This window comes from Monodelphis domestica, chromosome 6, assembly GCF_027887165.1.
Source record: "Monodelphis domestica isolate mMonDom1 chromosome 6, mMonDom1.pri, whole genome shotgun sequence".
NCBI lineage: Eukaryota > Metazoa > Chordata > Mammalia > Didelphimorphia > Didelphidae > Monodelphis > Monodelphis domestica.
In genome coordinates, this window is record NC_077232.1 from 28,491,088 (window position 1) to 28,507,815 (window position 16,728).

Consider the following 16,728-nt stretch of genomic DNA (forward strand, 5'->3'; position numbering starts at 1 on the left):
AACACTCCTGGGGATTGCCTGAACCACTTTAAAATGTAGTGGGGAGATAGGCAAGCCCAGGAAAACAGAGATAATGGCACATTTTGAAACCAAGTCCCTGTGTGGTCTATCCTTCCACATTGATTATTGGCCTCTGTTTCTGTTTGAGTTTGACCTCACCCCCCCACCCAAAGCACTGAGGGATCAAGTGGTTTATTGGCATAGGTCAGTGATAGGATTTGAACCCAGGCCTTCTGAACTTGGAGACTGACCTTTGCTCTTTAGCCTGGTGCCTTTTATCAACCTCATAACACTAAATGAATGTTGGCTATTTTATTTGAGGGTGGCCTTGAAGGGTGGGTGGGATTATGACAGGCTGAGGGAGGGGCAAAGGTGATATCAAAGGCATAAAGGCAAGAAAGCAGGGAGCATGTTGGGGTTCTGACAATTAGTTCACTTGGGCTGGATCTGCGGCTAGGTGACTGGGAATGGTGGGAGTGAACATTAGAAATGTCTGTTGGTCCCAGATCCTGAAGGACTCTCTATGCCAGGCTAAGGGGTTGGGACTTTATTTGATCTAGAGTAAGGGTGTTTAAAGGTTTTAGACCAGGGGAGTGATAGGAGTAGAGCTTTAGAAATCTGATTGTGGTGGGTGGATTGCTTGGAATGGGGAGAAGTTGGGAGATCAGTGAGATCTAACTATTGCAGTAATCTAGGTTATAAAAATGTAGGGTGATAGTTGTGAGAAGGGAAAGGATGGGAGACCCATTTCAGAGATAAGATTGATAAGTTTTGTCAATCTGTTGAGAGTGGGGAACAGGAAAAAGGGAAGATGACAGGTTTCATACCTGGGTGACTATGAAAAAGATGGCACTCAGTACAGAAATAAGGGGATAAGAGGGATTTGTTTTTTGTTTTTTTTTTTTTGAGAAAATGATGCATTTTTTAACACATTGAATTTGATATGTTGGAGAAAGAGCCAGGTGGAGCTGTGTCACAGACAGTTGGAAATGTGCCTCTGATCAGGAGAGAGGTTTGGGCTAAAAAGAATTGTGGCTGTCATCTGTGTAGGGGTGACAACTTCTATACTATGGCAGTGGATGAGATCTCCCAAGAAGAAACTATTCGAGAGAGAACTAAGGACAGTTTTCGTTAATACCTACATGTCCAAGGTGGCAGGAGGGATAGCCAGAGAAGGGGAAGGAAGTCAGAGAGGCAGGAAGAGGTCTTGGATGATTCAAGGGAAGAGAGAGTTTTAAAAAGAAGGGAGGCAGTCAGCAGCCACAGATGTTGGACAGGGATGGAGGTGGAGGTGGAGGTAAGGAGTAAGAAAAGCTTAGTTGATTTGTAGAAGTCATTGGGGTGGCCCAGCTAGATAGCACAGTGAATGGATAACCAGGCCTGGAGTCTGGTAGATCTGGGTTCAAATGTGGCTTCAGATACTTCCAAGCGGTAACCTTGGGCAAGTCATTTAACCCCAGTTGCCTAGCCTTTGCCACTTTTATGTCTTAGAATTGATACTAAGACACAAAGTAAGGGTTTTTTTTTTTTTGAGAGGGAGAAAGAAGTCATTATGGACCTTTGAGTGGTATATAGGTTGATGGGACTAGGGAACAGATTGTAAAGGTTCTGGATAGTAAAGTGGAAACAACCTTGTGGCTAAGGGCAAGAATAGTGTGACAGTCAAAGGAAGAGAAAGGCCAGCTTCTCGGTGGAACAGAAGGGGTTGGGGGAGACTTGTGTATTAGGCAGAGAGGGGGTGAGGAAAGAGAGATGGGAAATTGGTGGGATAGAGTGCTTGCAAGAGCTGGGGATGGGGGGGGCAAGAAGAGACAGGGACATATATGGTATACATCCTTTGGGCCTGCTTTCTTTTTTTCTGAGGACTTGAAGTGGGCTGGAGGTGGCCAGGTACCCTCTTACTTCTTTATAAGCCATCCTTCTTGTTGCCGGTGCCCAAACCTAATCACATTTATTTTCCATCCCAGAATCATGTATTTGGTGTTAGAAGAGAACTCAAGGGGAGCTGACTAAGCCAACTCTCCTATCACAAGAAACCCTTCCCAATAGTACTCAGTCTGTGAGGGAGAACCCACTCCCCCCTGACATGGCAGCCTTTTGAATTATAAGGAATTATATTCCTTAAAAAAAAATTATAAGGAATCTGATTGTTAAGAAGGATTTCCTCATCTTCAGGAGGTCCTCATTCTGACTTTTGGGATGAAGTAGAAAAAATGACTGCTCTTGAAAGACCGAAAGATGATTATTATTTTGCCTACACTGAATCTTTTCTCTAAGCTAAGAACTTTATTTTTCAACTGATCAGGCAATTTACAAGCATTTACAGGCTGCTATGCTTAGGACACTGTCCTACGCATTGGGGAAAAGGAAACCAAAAAGAAGGCATTTGATTCAATTGGGAATATCACCAAGTGCAACAAAATATAAGGCATTTCGCAAGGAGAGGAGGAGGAAAGCACTAGCCCTTGGGAGGGTCAAGAAAGACTGTTGAAGGTAGCATTTGAGCTTAGTATTAAAAAAAACAACAAGGGATTCGGAGCATTGAAAGTGAGGAGGAAGGCCCTGAGGCCCGCCAGGACAGTGCCATAGAGAGATGGAGTGAGAAGGGAACAAGGCTGCAAAGGACAATTGGGGCCAAGTGGAGAAGGGTTCACAAAGACACGGTTTCTAAAAGCCATAGGGAAGCAGTGGAGTTGGTTGAATAGGTGAGTGACATGGACAGACCTATGTTTAGGAGGATGGGTGAGAGGGGAGAGAAAGGCAAAAAAAGGAGATAGATCTGTTAGGGGGCTGATGTGATAGTCCAGGGCACACTTGATAAAAGCTTAAGCTAGGATGCACTGTATGTGTAGAGAGAAGGTATGTGATGGAAGTAGAAAGGACAAGATTGAAAAAGTCTTTATATATGTCTGGTGAGTGGTTAAGAGTTAAGGATGACATAGAAGACTAGAAAAATGGTCCTACCCTTGAAAGAAATAAGGAAGCTGGGAAGAGTGGAAAGTTTAAGAGGAACATGAGCATTGTTGGAGGCATTTTGACTTTGTATCATTTAATTGGCATTTGGAAATGGAGATAGATATGGGCTAGATAGACTCCCAACCCTAAGGAACCAGGAGATCATTAATAAACATTTATTAAAGTGGCTACTAGTGCAGTGGATAGAGTGCCAGACCTGGAGTCAGGAAGACTTGAGTTCAGATTTGACTTGAGACACTGGCTCTGTGACCCAGTACAAGTCACTTGACCTTGTTTGCCTCAATTTCCACATCTAAAAAATGAGTTGGAAAAGGAAATTACAAACCACTCTAGTATCTTTGCCAAGAAAACCCAAATGGGTCATGAAGAGTTCAACTCCCACTTGAATGATGACAGCAACAACACTATTTACCAGGCACATGCTAATAAGCTCTGGAAATGCAGAAAGAGGCAAAAGACAGTCCCTACCCTCAAGGAACTCACATCAGATGGGGGGAGACAAGGAGTAAACAATAATGTATAAACAAGCCCTATCAAGTGTAAGTACTAAATAATTAACAGAGGGAAGGCATTATAATTAAGGGACATTGGGAGAGACTTCCTGTGGAAGATGGGATTTTAGCTGGTATTTAGAGGATGCCAGGGGTGTCAGGAGGAAGAGATGAGGAGGGAGTTTGTTCCAGGCGTGAGGGAAAGCCAGAGAAAATGCCCAGGACCAGAAGATGGAATGAATGTCTTGTTGAAGGAACAGTCAGGAGGCCAAGGCCACTGGATCAAAGAGTATGTGGTGGGGGAGTAAGGTATAAGAAGACTGGATGGGTGGGGATGGGAGCAAATTATGAAGGGAATAGAGAGCCACTGGTGCTGATTGAGTGTGACTTACACAATGCATTTTTGGGAAACTACTTTAGTAGCTGAGTGGACAGTGGATTAGAGTAGAGAGAGACTTGAAGTGGGTGAACCTCCCCAGAAGCTGATAGTAATAGTCCAGGTGTGAGGTAATGAGGGCCAACACCAGAGTGGTGGTAGGACCAGAGAAAAGAAAGGGGCATATTCAAGAGATGGTGCAAAGGTGAAATCAGGAGGCCTTGTCTTAGTAATATTTGGACATGATGAGTTTAAGATGTCTGCTGGCTTCTAGTTCTAGGTGTTTGTTTGAGATTGGAGGTCAGCAGAAAGGTTTAGAACAGGACAAGTAGATTTGAAAATCATCAGCATAGGGGTAATCAGTTATTAAGTTCATGGGAACTAATGAGATCACCAAATCAGGTGGTATACAGAGAAAAGACAATAGGGCCCTTAGGGTTTGAGGGTGTGATATGGATGAGGGTCCAACAAAAGACACTTAATTTCGCCTGTCCATTTCCTTTGACCATTTTTCAGTTTAAGAATGCTTTGTATTCTTGTAAATTTGACTCAGTTCTCTGTATATTTGAAAAGTGAGGCTTTTGTCAGAGACACTTGCTATGATTTTTTCCCCAAAATTTTTGGTTGCTTCCCTTCTAATCTTGTTTACCTTGGTTTAATATTAGGAAAACTATTAGCATAATTGTCCATATCAATAACCAAACTAACAGAAATCACATAATTATCTCAAGAGATGCAGAAAAGACTTTTGACAAAATACAATAGCCAATCCTATTAAAAAACATAAAGAAAGAGTAGGAATAAATAGGTCCTTCTTTAAAATAATAAGTAGTATCTATCTAAAATCATCTGCTTGGGGATGTTAGAAATCTTCCCAATAAGATCAGGAGTGAAACAAGGATGCCCATTATCACCTCTATTATTTAACATTGTACCAGAAACACTAGCAGTAGCAATTAGAGAAGAAAAAGAAATTGAAGGCATTAAAATTGGCCATGAGGAGACCAAGTTATCACTCTTTGCGGATGATATGATGGTCTACTTAAAGAATCCTTGAGAATCAACTAAAAAGCTGGTAGAAATAACTAACAACTTTAGCAAAGTTTCAGGATATAAAATAAATTCACGTAAGCCATCAGCATTTCTATATATTTCCAACACATTTTAGCAGCAAGAATTAGAAAGAGAAATTCCATTTAAATTGCCCTAGACAATATAAAATACTTAGGAATCTATCTGCTGAGATACACACAGGAACTATAATATGAGCACAACTTACAAAGCACTCCACATAGTTAAAACTAGATCTAAACAGTTGGAAAAACATCAATTGCTCATGGGTAGGATGAGCTAATATAATAAAATTGACAATCATACCCAAATTAATTTACTTATTTAGTGTCATACCCTTTGAACTACCAAAAAACTTTTTTACTGAATTAGGAAAAACCTTAACAAAGTTCATTTGGAAGAACAAAAGATCAAGGATATCCAGGAAAATCATGTGTAGTGAAGTGGGGCTGAGTGCTTGCCTCCTGTCCTTTGTAGCATGATGCTTACAGTGAGGCTGTTCAGTTGAATGCCTTCAGGGTCAGCTATTGAACTTATGGCAGTGATGAATAGCATGAACCTCAAAGGAGGACATGTTATTGAGGGATGGGATTAGGAAGAGAAGCTCTGACTGGCAATGGCAGGAAGGAGTACCCCAATTCCTCTGCCTTGCCCAGTAAGCCAAAGGGCATGAATGAGGTTGTAGTCAATATGGAGAGGTAGGCCAGGGAGGCTTTGCCATCAGGGAGGATATCAGGTTTCAGTGATAGCTAGAAGATAGAAGGAGAGACCAAAGATTAGGGAAAAGTTGGGGAGGGGGCGAGATTGTGAGGATAATAAGTCTACCTCTCTGCTGCAGAAGAAAGGAATGAGATCAAACACTTGTTCCACTGAGAGGGTCTTTGAGGATAGAAGAGAAGGAGCCTCTTGGCTCCTTTGCTGCCCTGATGGCTCAGGGGATATTAGATACCAACCCATCAATCAGAGATAATCCCAGGCTTCCCTTTTTGTATGATTTTCTCCATCTGTGTTCATCAGCATGGCAGTAGGACCAGAGGAGGCCACTGGTGTGAATAACCTAGAGTTGGTGTTTGGTGAGAGGATCATTAAGAGGGAAGGAAAGTGATTTGAAAATGGGAGGCCTGGTGAAATGAGCTGGAAGAAAAGAATGAAGTTAGAGCAGGAGAATGTTCTGAGGTCACAGTGAAAGGGAAGAATGTGGGCCACAACACTCTCCTTTAGAATGGAGGCTGGGCCCATCCCCTAGGCTTTAACTCTTCCCGCTATGAGGGCTAGCATTAGAATAATGCCACTTGGCAATAGAGGGTTTGAAGTTGGCAAAACCCTTCACACATATTATCTCATTGGAACCTCCCACTCTGCCAGGAGGAAAGTACTACAGGTATTTTCTGTAGGGAGGTTTTTACCAGTGAGAAAGCTGACCCCTAAATTATTCTTAGGAGTTCTAGATCCACATGCAACTCTCCAGAGAAATAGAGACAATAGCGATTGTACAAGGCCAAGGCTCTGCACAAGCATTTGATCCTGCCCCTTTACGCCCTCCCTCCCTCCCTCCCTTCACACACTGTGACTTCCCCAGGGTCACACAGCTAGGAAGCGTCTGAGGCAAGATTGGAACCCAAGCCCTCCTGACTCCTGCCCTGGCACTAGTCTATCCACTGTGCTCCGTAGCTGCTCCCAGTGATCTCTTAATTGTCAGCTTTGTGGTCTTTTCTTTGTGCAGCCTTTGACACTGATGACCACCCTGTATATGTTACCTTTCTATTTATGATTTAGAAATGTGTTTCTGCACTTGTTGGCTATACCTTTAAAATGTCAAGTCAACAAGAAGCATTTATTAAATCCCTGTCTTTCTCTGCCCTCTGGGAGCTCCCAGGCTAGTGGGGGAGACCCCAAGCAAACAGGCTGGACACAGGATACGTTGGGGTTGTTAGATTAATAAGGAGGACCAAGAGAGGGTTTTTGCAGGAGGTTGGACTTTAGCTGGGACAGAAGGCATGGGTGAGGAGGTAGAGAGTGCCAGCCATGAGGATCAGCCAGTGAAGGTACTTGGAAGTCAGGAGGCCAGGCCAGTGTGTTAAGGCTGCTGAGTATCTAAGGGAGAGGGGGCAGGGTAAAAAAAGACTGGAGAGTAGGAAGAAGCCAGAGGACGTGATATTTGATTCTGGAAGTGACAGGGGCCAAATAAAGAATTAGGGAAAGGCACAAACATTCATCAAGTGCCTATTCTCTGCCAGGTACTACACCAAGCACTTTACAAATGTTCTCTCTTTGATCCTCCCAGCAACCTTGTGAGGCAGGTGCTGTTATTTTCTCTATTTTACATTTGAGGAAACTGAGGCAAGCAGTGACTTGCCCAAGTGACTTTCATATTGTAAGTTTCTGATGCTATATTTGCACTCAAAGTTTCCTAACTATCCACTGTGCAACCTAGCTGTGTCTAGGTAATGACATGATCAGTTTTTAGGATCTTCAGGAAGATGGAAGTGCCTTTTAGGAGTATGATGGGGAAAGAGGAGAATTAGGAATTGGAGGAGGGTTTAGGAGAAAGTTAGTGAATTCTGTTCTGAGACATCCAGTTTGTGATAGACAAATAAGCAATTGGAGATGTGAGACTGGAAGTCAGGAGAGAGATTAGGGCTGGGTGACATAATTCTAATATTCATAATAATAATTCTGAGAATTATTGACAGACATTGAGACTGAGGAAGGAGTGGTCAGGTAGGAAGGAGGAAAACCAAGAGAGAACAGTGTCACAACCAACAAGAAAGAAGCATGTCCAGGAGAAGAGGGTGATGGACAATGACGAGGGCTATATATAGTGAGGCCACATGGTTGAGAGCAGGGATTATTTCATTCTTTATACATTTGTTTCCAGCCCAGTGCTTGGCACGTAGTACATGCTTAATAAATATTTGCTCGTTGATTGGTTTCTATCAGCCAGTCTGAAACAGAAAAAAAAAAAACCCCACCAAGTTTAGGGGCTTCTTCCGCATCTACCTACCTGGCATGTGTTTCTAAGACTTAGAATAACCCATTCATCCAGAGTTGATGAAGTGCTTGCTGTATACAGTAGACTGTGTGGGCCAGAGGTGCTAAAGCTTGCCCGGCTTTCAGACATGTCCCTTACTTGCTGCCCCACTCCTACATGTACTCTTTTAAGTGTGCTTCTTCTGCACTTCGGAAATGAAAATGCCTCCCACCCACCTTTTAGGCAGCTGAAGAGTCCCAATACAATACTGCTTGGCTTAGAAAGAACAGAACACCTCACCTTGGAGAGCATTGATAGCTGATGTTTCCTGAGGGTAAGGGTTCTGGCTCCCATCACACTGGAGGCAGCAGTGCAGAAGGTTTGCTGTCGTCTCAGAGAACATTCTGTAGAAGGAGCTTTTCTAGGATTCAGCTCCTAGGAGCCCCGCTCCCCTGGGAAGCGGCTGACCCCAGGAACCTCTTATTGGCTCCTCCTCCTCAATGCAGCATCACCCCCAGGTGACTGTCTTGTGCTCATTGGGGTGGCTTTCTGATTGTGAACACACATCCCTTCACTATGGATGCTTGAGTGATCCTTGCTCAGGAGCCTCTTTTAGTCAAGAGGGCCCATGGCCTCCAAAGCAGGTTGTGTCAGGGAGACATTGCTCAGCTGGGCTAGGAGAAGCCAATTCCTCCCCCACCCCCCAATCGCTGTAGAGTTTCAGAGCATGTTTTTTAGTCTTGAATCAGCGTGACATGGAGGCCCAGAATAGACTTTTTTTTTGCCATAGCTGTCAATTCCTTTATTTTAAACTCCACTGTCCTCTCCTTTCTCCCCTCTTACCTATCCATCTATCTTACCACCTCCCCTATGAAGCAAAAACTTGGCTCCGCCTCTGTATGCCAACTTCCTTCCCTTTCCTCTCAGTAGCTAGTCTATCCGATGTGATCCAAAATATTGGGCTGAGATAGGCAGGTGGCTCTGTGCTGGGAATGGCAACTACAGGTTGGACTTTGATGGGTTCTTCTGCGAGTCTGCACCCTTCCAGACTTCTGGGGCAATGTTCTATCTGGCTGGCTGCTGTGATATCTAACCTCTTAGGCTTTCATATGACTCTACTCAAGGCCAGATAGTTTTCATGACAGTTAAGTGATCTAATTTTATTAGAAGAAATTGGTTAGTGCTTTTATCCTATATCTTTCTTCTGAAGAGCCTGGCAGCAAGCCAGTGGCCTGCTCCCTAGAGTGCCAGGCTAGATGCATCAGGAGAGAGGATAATGTGTCTCTCACATGAATTTCTTTCCAGGGGCATAGAAAGGTCATTTCCCTTGAGCATTGTTTATTGGGAGAGACCCTGATGTCTGAGGCACTCTTGAGCAGAGACTCTGACAGCGCTGATGTCTCTATTTAGGGCTCAACATCAGTCATTGTTGGATGTGAATGGTGCCAAGGGGATACTGCTGCCAGCATGTGGGCTTCATCAGGCAGGATGAACTGGAGGATGCATTCCTTGGAATGAAGGGGGACCTGAACTTCTGTCCCTGTACTGACATTCTGTTTAAATTCTAATCCTGTGCCTCCTCAGCACATTTTATAAAGGAATGAAATTGTGACTGGGGAAAGGGGTCTGCTGAATAATAGTGAAAATAATGTCTATGACTGGGAACCCCTTCTGGGTTGATTTCTTCATGATAGTGAGCATCAAGACCAGGGTGTGATACCTGATGTGTCAGTGGCATCTGGGAAAACTGCTGGAACAGGCGTTGGATTTGTCCCTCCTAGTCTTTTACCTACAGTCTGACCTCTGAGTTGATGTCTGACAGGGACTGCCTTCTGTTTTTAATCTCTGTTAGGAGGCTGCTGGAGTCTTCCCTCATTTCATTATCCCGTTATGATGGAGCAGGATCCCGGGAACACCCCATTTATCCAGACCCTGCGAGGTAAGGACCAAAGGATATCAGGTGGGAGGGTGTAGACTTTTCCACAAGTCAGGCATTGCTGAGCCTCAGGATGGCCACCTCTGCACACCTTGGCCAGCTCCCACTGCTGTTTTTTTCTGTTTCTGTTTTTTTTTTAAGCCCTTACCTTCTGTCTTGGAATCACTACTGTGTATTGGTTCTGAGGCAGAAGAGTGGTAAGGGCTAGGCCATGGGGGTTAAGTGACTTGCCCAGGGTCACCCAGTTGGGAAGTGTCTGAGGCCAGATTGGAACCTAGGACCTCCTGTCTCTAGGCCTGACTCTCAGTCCACTGAGCCACCCAGCTGCCCCCCTAGTTTCTGTTTTAATAAAAGAGGCTCACATGCCTGAGAAGTAGATCATAGACAACAGGTAAGTGAACAGGGCCTCAGCAGGAATGCAGCTTTGGCAGACAGTGTTTATCTCATATGGGAGCTCTTTCCACAAAATAACGAGCAGTAAAGGAATTCTCATAAGTGATCTCAGGGAGACAGAGGGGTTGAGAAGCAAAGCCACGTGCATTCTGTGACTGACCAGAGGCACTGTTACTCCACTGCTGGGCAGATGGACAGCATTTTTTAGACAGAAATTTAATTTGTAAAACACCAACCATTAATAGTTCACAAAAATATTCTTAGGTCATAAAGAGGTGTGCAATGATTCATGAGGGTCATCCACAAAACCACAGAGTAGTCAACCGATTCCATTAGTTGTTACATCTTAGCGAGTAAGAGGGAAGGGAGAAGGGGGTGCAGCTCAGACTTTCATTAAAGCTCTTGCTTTTCCCATAATCACTTGGTGCTCCAGTAGTTCTTATATGAAAAGATGGAGATTGCCTCAACTCAGTATCCTCCCTGAAGCCAATTACTAAAGATAAATAAATGTGTGTTACTAAACAAAACATTCAGACTATAGAGCAGTCTAAGGCATGTGGAGGATGCTTGCCATTTTATTAGTGCTCTGAAAGGAGATGACAACTAAGCTTTCATTAAATTCAGAGTGCCCTGGGGGACAGCTAGCTGGCTCAGTAGATAGAAATCCAGAGCTGGAGATGCTTCTGAGGTCCTGGGTACAAATGTGGCCTCAGGTACTTCCTAGTTGTGTGACCCTGGGCAAGTCACTTAACCTCTTTACCTAGCTCTTAGTGCTCTTCTGCCTTAGAACCTATATATAGTTTTGAGTCTAAGATGGAAGGTAAGGTTTAAAAAAAATTCAGAAAGGTAATAAATTGGGCAGTTTGTTAGATGAGGAATGATGGGGGAATTATATAGAGGGCTGAGAAGATTAAAAATGTGGGGCATGGAGAACTGAAAAAGTTTCACTTTAGACAAAATTGTTGGTTTATCTGGAAGATTACCATTGATACTAAGTGCCATTAAGGGGCAACTTTGATACTGAATTATTAGTCTTGTGGACTTTTATGTATGGGGCCAGAAGACTCTACCCTCACATATTTCAGTCTGAGTGAGATCCTTTTTCCATACCCAAGAAATAGGAAAAAAAATCAAATTTTTCTGATGCTGTCTAGGTCAGTGACTAAAATAAATATGCACATACTTAAGGTGATAATTGAAGTGGGAAGGGGAGGGATAAGTTTTTGATATTTGAAAGCACTTAACCCTAACAGAAGCTACATTTTAAGGTGAGTTGATAGTTTATGAGAGGAAGAACAAACTTTCAGTGGGTGACACTCTAGAACAATTTCTCTTAGGCCATCTCTAGTCCGAGATGGCGCATTAATGATGAGATGTTTGACTGGACAAAGGCCTATAGAAAAAGATCCTGAGTTATCCTCTTTTCTCCCAACTAAGGTTTTTGGGTTATTCTGCATCTGAGCTTGTAATTCCTCAAAAAAAGAATGGGATGCCTTAGAGAGGCAGGTTACTGACTGACATTTTGTTTTTCAGAATTATTGAGGTCTTTATCTTTTAAGTCTTCAAAGAAACATTTACATTTTAGCTATTTTAGCTCTGAGTAGATTATGGTTTTTTCATACTTAATTTCTTAGGGGGTGGGGTATTAACCTATCACAAGATGTTGTTTTCATTGTAAAGCTTTTAGCAATAAATGAGGCCCAGGTTCAAGGGCTCATTGCCACTTTTTCAATACTTTGAACTCCTTGCTTCCTTCTGGAGGCCCTAAAAGTAATAGAGTAAACTTTATTTTCTTTTTGTTCTTTTGCCAAGAATTTTCTGCCCCTGCTGCATGGTGTATCCCTAGCACTTTGCGCAGTGCCTGGCACATGGCAAGCATTTTCATCCATTTGGTAGTCCAGAAATTTCTTAGCACTCTTAACAATTGCTAAAGTAATTTCCTTACCCAAAGAGTCAAGTTTTGATATTGCTTGTTTATTTGCATAATAGTTGAGGTGAACCTCAGAATAATGAGAAGCTACCCCCAGGTAATATTGGGAGGCATATTTTTTAGAAGCATCTTAGCTCTTCCCTCTCCTACCAAAGCTTGTTCCTGCTTCTCTCTTTTCCATACTCATTGAGTTGAGGAATTCTCAAATGGTTCCCAAATAAAAAATTCTGAATGGCTTGTATTGAATAAGAACAATTGGGTCTCAGGTCCTCTCTCTTGAGAAGCTTGGCTTCTCTGATATCTTGCTGCACTTGGCCTGGCATTAGGCTCCAGGGAGAATGCAAAGTTCTCTGTCATCTCTTATATTTTGATCTTCTTGGTTACTAGATCTGTGCACTCTCTCTCTACCTGTGGTACAGAGGGGGCCAAATGCAACACATCATTCTGTGGTCATGAGCTTTCCATTTCTAAAAGTTGTAGCTGGCCCTGCCTGAGATTTCAGCTAATAGTTTTCCAGATGGCTAACTCCCTTGGTGACAGAGACATTCCTAAGCCATGTTCAAACCTACTTTCAAGTTGTTCTTGGGCTCCTTTGGCCAGCTAGCTCCTTGTTTTCCATAAGGATTTTTCCACAGTAGATCCAGGCTATGAAAGAGTCTGGAGAGCTATGAGTGTCTTTGCAAATGGTTCTCTCATAATTTTAATGTGATTGCCTAGACACTTTTGGAATTTGAGATTTCTTCGAGCTTCCTTTTATGTCATTTAAAATCTTTTTCTTTCCCGTCTACCTCACTCACTCTGGTTGACCCAGAAGGGTACATTAACAACTGAATGAGTGAGTGTGTAAAAAAGAGGGTCGAGAAGAGAGAAGGGCAGGAAATAGGGAGGGAGCTCATAGCTTGAAGAACAGTACCAGATCAGATGATGAAGAACCTATGTGCAAGGCAGTTCTTTTCTGGGAAAGACCCTGAAGAAAGACAAGAAGAGGCTGTCATCTCTTTATTGACATTGGTGCCTTTCCTCTCCTCCCTGCTCCTGGGGTTGTGACTACAAAAAACAGGGAAGTCTCTTTTCCCTTTGACTCTTAGGTACTTCCATCCAGGAGCACTTTTCTCTTTGTAGTTGACCACTCTGGATATCCAATCAGTAACAAGGATTCTGGGATGATGATTCTAAGAGAAAGAAAAGTCTTAAGGTTGGATAGATGGTTGGAAAAATCTCTGCAAGTTTAATTGGCTTCCTGGGGCATGCCAAGAAGAAATGGTCATCCTTAGCTCTCTGTCTGGGCAGCTCTGGTAGCAGACATGGTCTGTGACCTCTGATTAGAGACTGGAGGCCTTTTGAAGGGATCCCACTGAGGGGTGGGAGAGTCTTCACTCTAGGGGTCTTCAGAGTCATCTTCTGCAGGGTAGGTGGCATGGAAGAGCAGGAGCTGTCCTTAGTGCTAGTTTGTATCTGTCCATCTCCCTCTCTCTCAGGTTATCTCCTGCTGCCTACTACGCCCAGAGGATGATCCAATATCTTTCTCGAAGAGACAGTATTCGCCAGCGCTCCATGCGCTACCAACAGAACCGTCTCCGTTCTTCCACCTCCTCTTCTTCCTCAGACAACCAAGGCCCATCAGTAGAGGGAAACGACTTGGAGTTTGAGGACTTTGAGTAAGTACATACCTGGCCTGCTTTCTTCCCCTTTGCCTCCCTTTCCCATGGTGTAGACTCTTCCAAGTTGCCACTATTCAGGCGTGATAGCTTATTCTTAATCTGGAGTTTTACTTACAAGCCTTTATTCATTTTATAGGCGGGATGAGGGATAGTGCTGGTAGCCTTCCTTCAGTATCTTTCATATTGACACAGTTAGATCACTCCTCTCCCTGGCAGGTGGAATGCCGCCTTAAGTCAAGCTGTAAGTTAAGCTGGTGTCCAGCTAACTGATTGGGCGAAGATCAGATTTTGAGAAAGATGTCTAGTGTAGTGTTAGGGCCAGGATTTTCATCTTCCTGTACATGTTCATTGACTTTGGAAAGGTTTCTGATAGGCTTACTTGACATTGCTTGGACCCATCTTTCTTCCCAACTTGACTGGGATGGAGAGAAAAAGAGTCACTGCACATCTCCAGGAAGGAATCTTGTGCCCTGGCAGCCTTCATCAAGTCCACCCTTGAAGGCTCTTTTTGTCTTGCTTGCCTGGACGTTTTTCAACTCCTGCCCTCTAGAAAGCCTTGGAAGGTTGGCTAGTATCTTAGAGAGATTTGCCAGGGAGATCTCTTATCTTTGCAAGAGTGGCTGAGCCAGAGAGCCACATTCATCTGTTCTTTGTGCTGCCACTCCTGCCTTTCCCATCCATTCATCATGTGTTCCTTTCCTTCCTGAAAGTCAGCTTGTCCTGGCTGCTTCTGAGTTGGACATTTGCCTTCTGTTTTCATTCCTATGATTCAGGTAGTCTCTTTTCCTCTCTTTCCTCTCTTGAGATCCCTTATTTGACAAATGATATAGAAGGGAAGGATAATCCTAGAAAAGTATCCCCCTGCCCTCCCACTTCTATATTAGTCTTTTCCCCTCTTGTCATATTTTATATGGCAAATTGGGAATGGAATCTTTTTTCTTTATCACTTTTTTTCCCTCATAGGAACTAGGACAGGCCATAGGAGTTTAGGACATGTCCTCCTCACCCCTCAGGGTGAGATCCCAACTCTGTGATGTAGATGAAAAGTCCCTCTGCTTGGGTGGTTGAAGGGGTCTAGACAACCTTTATAAAATTTTATTCTGTGGAACTTCATGCTCCATTAATTGCTCACTTGGAAGCAAAGGGAAAAATAAGAGGAAGACTTTTAAAAATCATGACCCTGTTTGTATAAGATATAAATGAGGATGAGAGATGCAGAAATGACAGTGGCTTTCCTGGGGGACAGCAGAGAGGGAAGAGAACTGCGATGGAGTCTGTTAGGCAGCTGGGTGAGGAGAGCTAAAGAATTGGGGATGCTTGGCATTGGCTCTGTTGACAGAGAAGGCCAGGCAACTCCCTCTATTCCCCAGCCAGGCAGTTACCTATAGGCGAATGTGGTACCCTGTAGATAGTATTATACCAATAGCAAAGTCCTGTCAGACCTGCCAGGTGGTGCCAAGCTTGCTACAACTTAGTGCCCATGAGAAGCTTGTGCATGTCTTTTTCCCTCTGTGGAAGTTGGAATGAATGCTAGGGATTACCAGGCCCTCCTCCTCTGCTTCCTTAGACTCATGATGGTGAAAATGTGGAACCTGTGCCTCTGGATTGTTGCTCACCTTGTGACTTATCCTTCACAATAGAATTCTGTATTGAATTTAAAATATTCTTCTCTTCAACTCCCTCCCCCTCCCCGTGCCACCTCCTCCCTTTGCCCTTCCTTCTCCATCATTTCTATTTGCCAGACAGCTTCTTCCCCTGACTCCCTACAAGCTACCTCTCTTCTGTCTTTCCTCTTGCTTCAGCATCTCACTCCCTGATTTCTTATGTTTTTCCTTGGGGCCTTCTCTTTGTTTCTCCTTGGTTGGTAGAAAAGTGCTGGTTTCCCTAATGCCCATCCTGAAGTCTCTTTTCTTGAGTGCTTGCCTTGCTGGGCTGATGAGAGCTCTGGTCTTGTTTTTAATAGTTCTTCCATATTAGTCACCATGCAGCCCTACAGCCCAGGACTTCTCAGGGGGCGGTGGGGGATGTTGGCTGGTTGTGCACAGCTCTTCTCCTTTGGTAGACCAGTGAACATTGAGTCTTACCAGCTCTGTGGTCTGCTGCTCTCCATGCTTGACGGCCATGTGCTCTTCAGACGAGGGGAATGTGTGGGGAGGAGTGGGCACAGGAATCAGGCAGAAGGCACAGCATGGTACGTGGCTCTGAACATTGCCAAGGGGCAGCTAGAAGGCTCAGTCAATAGAAATCGGGCCTGAAGATAAGAAGTCTTCAGTTCAAAACTGGCTAAGGGTCCACAGAGGAGTCAGACTGAAATCGGTCAGAACCTTTAAGTTCTTGGGCATTAACCATGAGGAATCTACAATCTTTCTCTTTCTCACTGCAGGGCAGGAAAATATGTTTATATACACAAACGACCATCAGTCTTCTAAAGGCTTCCAAGAGAAGGGAAAGAAGCCCTGTAGCTGGCATTGTGGTCCCTGGGAGCCTTCATGGGCACTTTGCCCATCCCTCCCCCCATTTCTCTCACCCCTTTGCGTGGAGGGGGACTGCAGGTTACAGATCAGATGGCCTATCCCGGCGACTTTTAGCTTTACTTCCAAACTGAAGAAACGTTGACCTATCAGTGGGTTGTCTTTGCCCTTTCTGACTGGGCACTTGTAGCTTTCTTGTTTATGTTTGCCTTATTACTGGCTGAACAATCTAATGACAAAGCCAGAATCCGCTTTCAGCAGTGTTTCCCCCACTGTCCTCCTGATGAAGAAAGCTTCTTGGTTCTTCACCTCAAAGGTCAGCCTGTGTGAAGAGTTTACTCTTTGTCCTTGCTGGGGGAATAGGCTGGAAGGTCTCTCAGATGAGGGTGATGGTGATGAGGAGGAGGAAGAGGATAGCTGGCATTTGTATGGCACTTAAAATTTTCTAAAGC

General features: G+C 44.0%; 1 protein-coding gene across 6 annotated transcripts in view; it reads left to right on the forward strand.

Moving 5' to 3' along the window:
- The window catches only part of AMBRA1 (autophagy and beclin 1 regulator 1), a 180,858-nt gene that overhangs the window by 58,488 nt on the left and 105,642 nt on the right, over positions 1–16,728 (forward strand). For 3 of the 6 annotated variants that reach the window (XM_056801858.1, XM_056801863.1, XM_056801861.1), the window contains 2 exons: positions 9,738–9,824; positions 13,623–13,802. The exons of 2 other annotated variants lie outside the window; for them this stretch is intronic. In XM_056801858.1, coding sequence (XP_056657836.1) covers positions 9,738–9,824; positions 13,623–13,802 — 267 coding nt within the window. The remainder of the gene's footprint in view (positions 1–9,737; positions 9,825–13,622; positions 13,803–16,728) is intronic. One more of the 6 variants, XM_056801859.1, reaches the window with a different exon arrangement.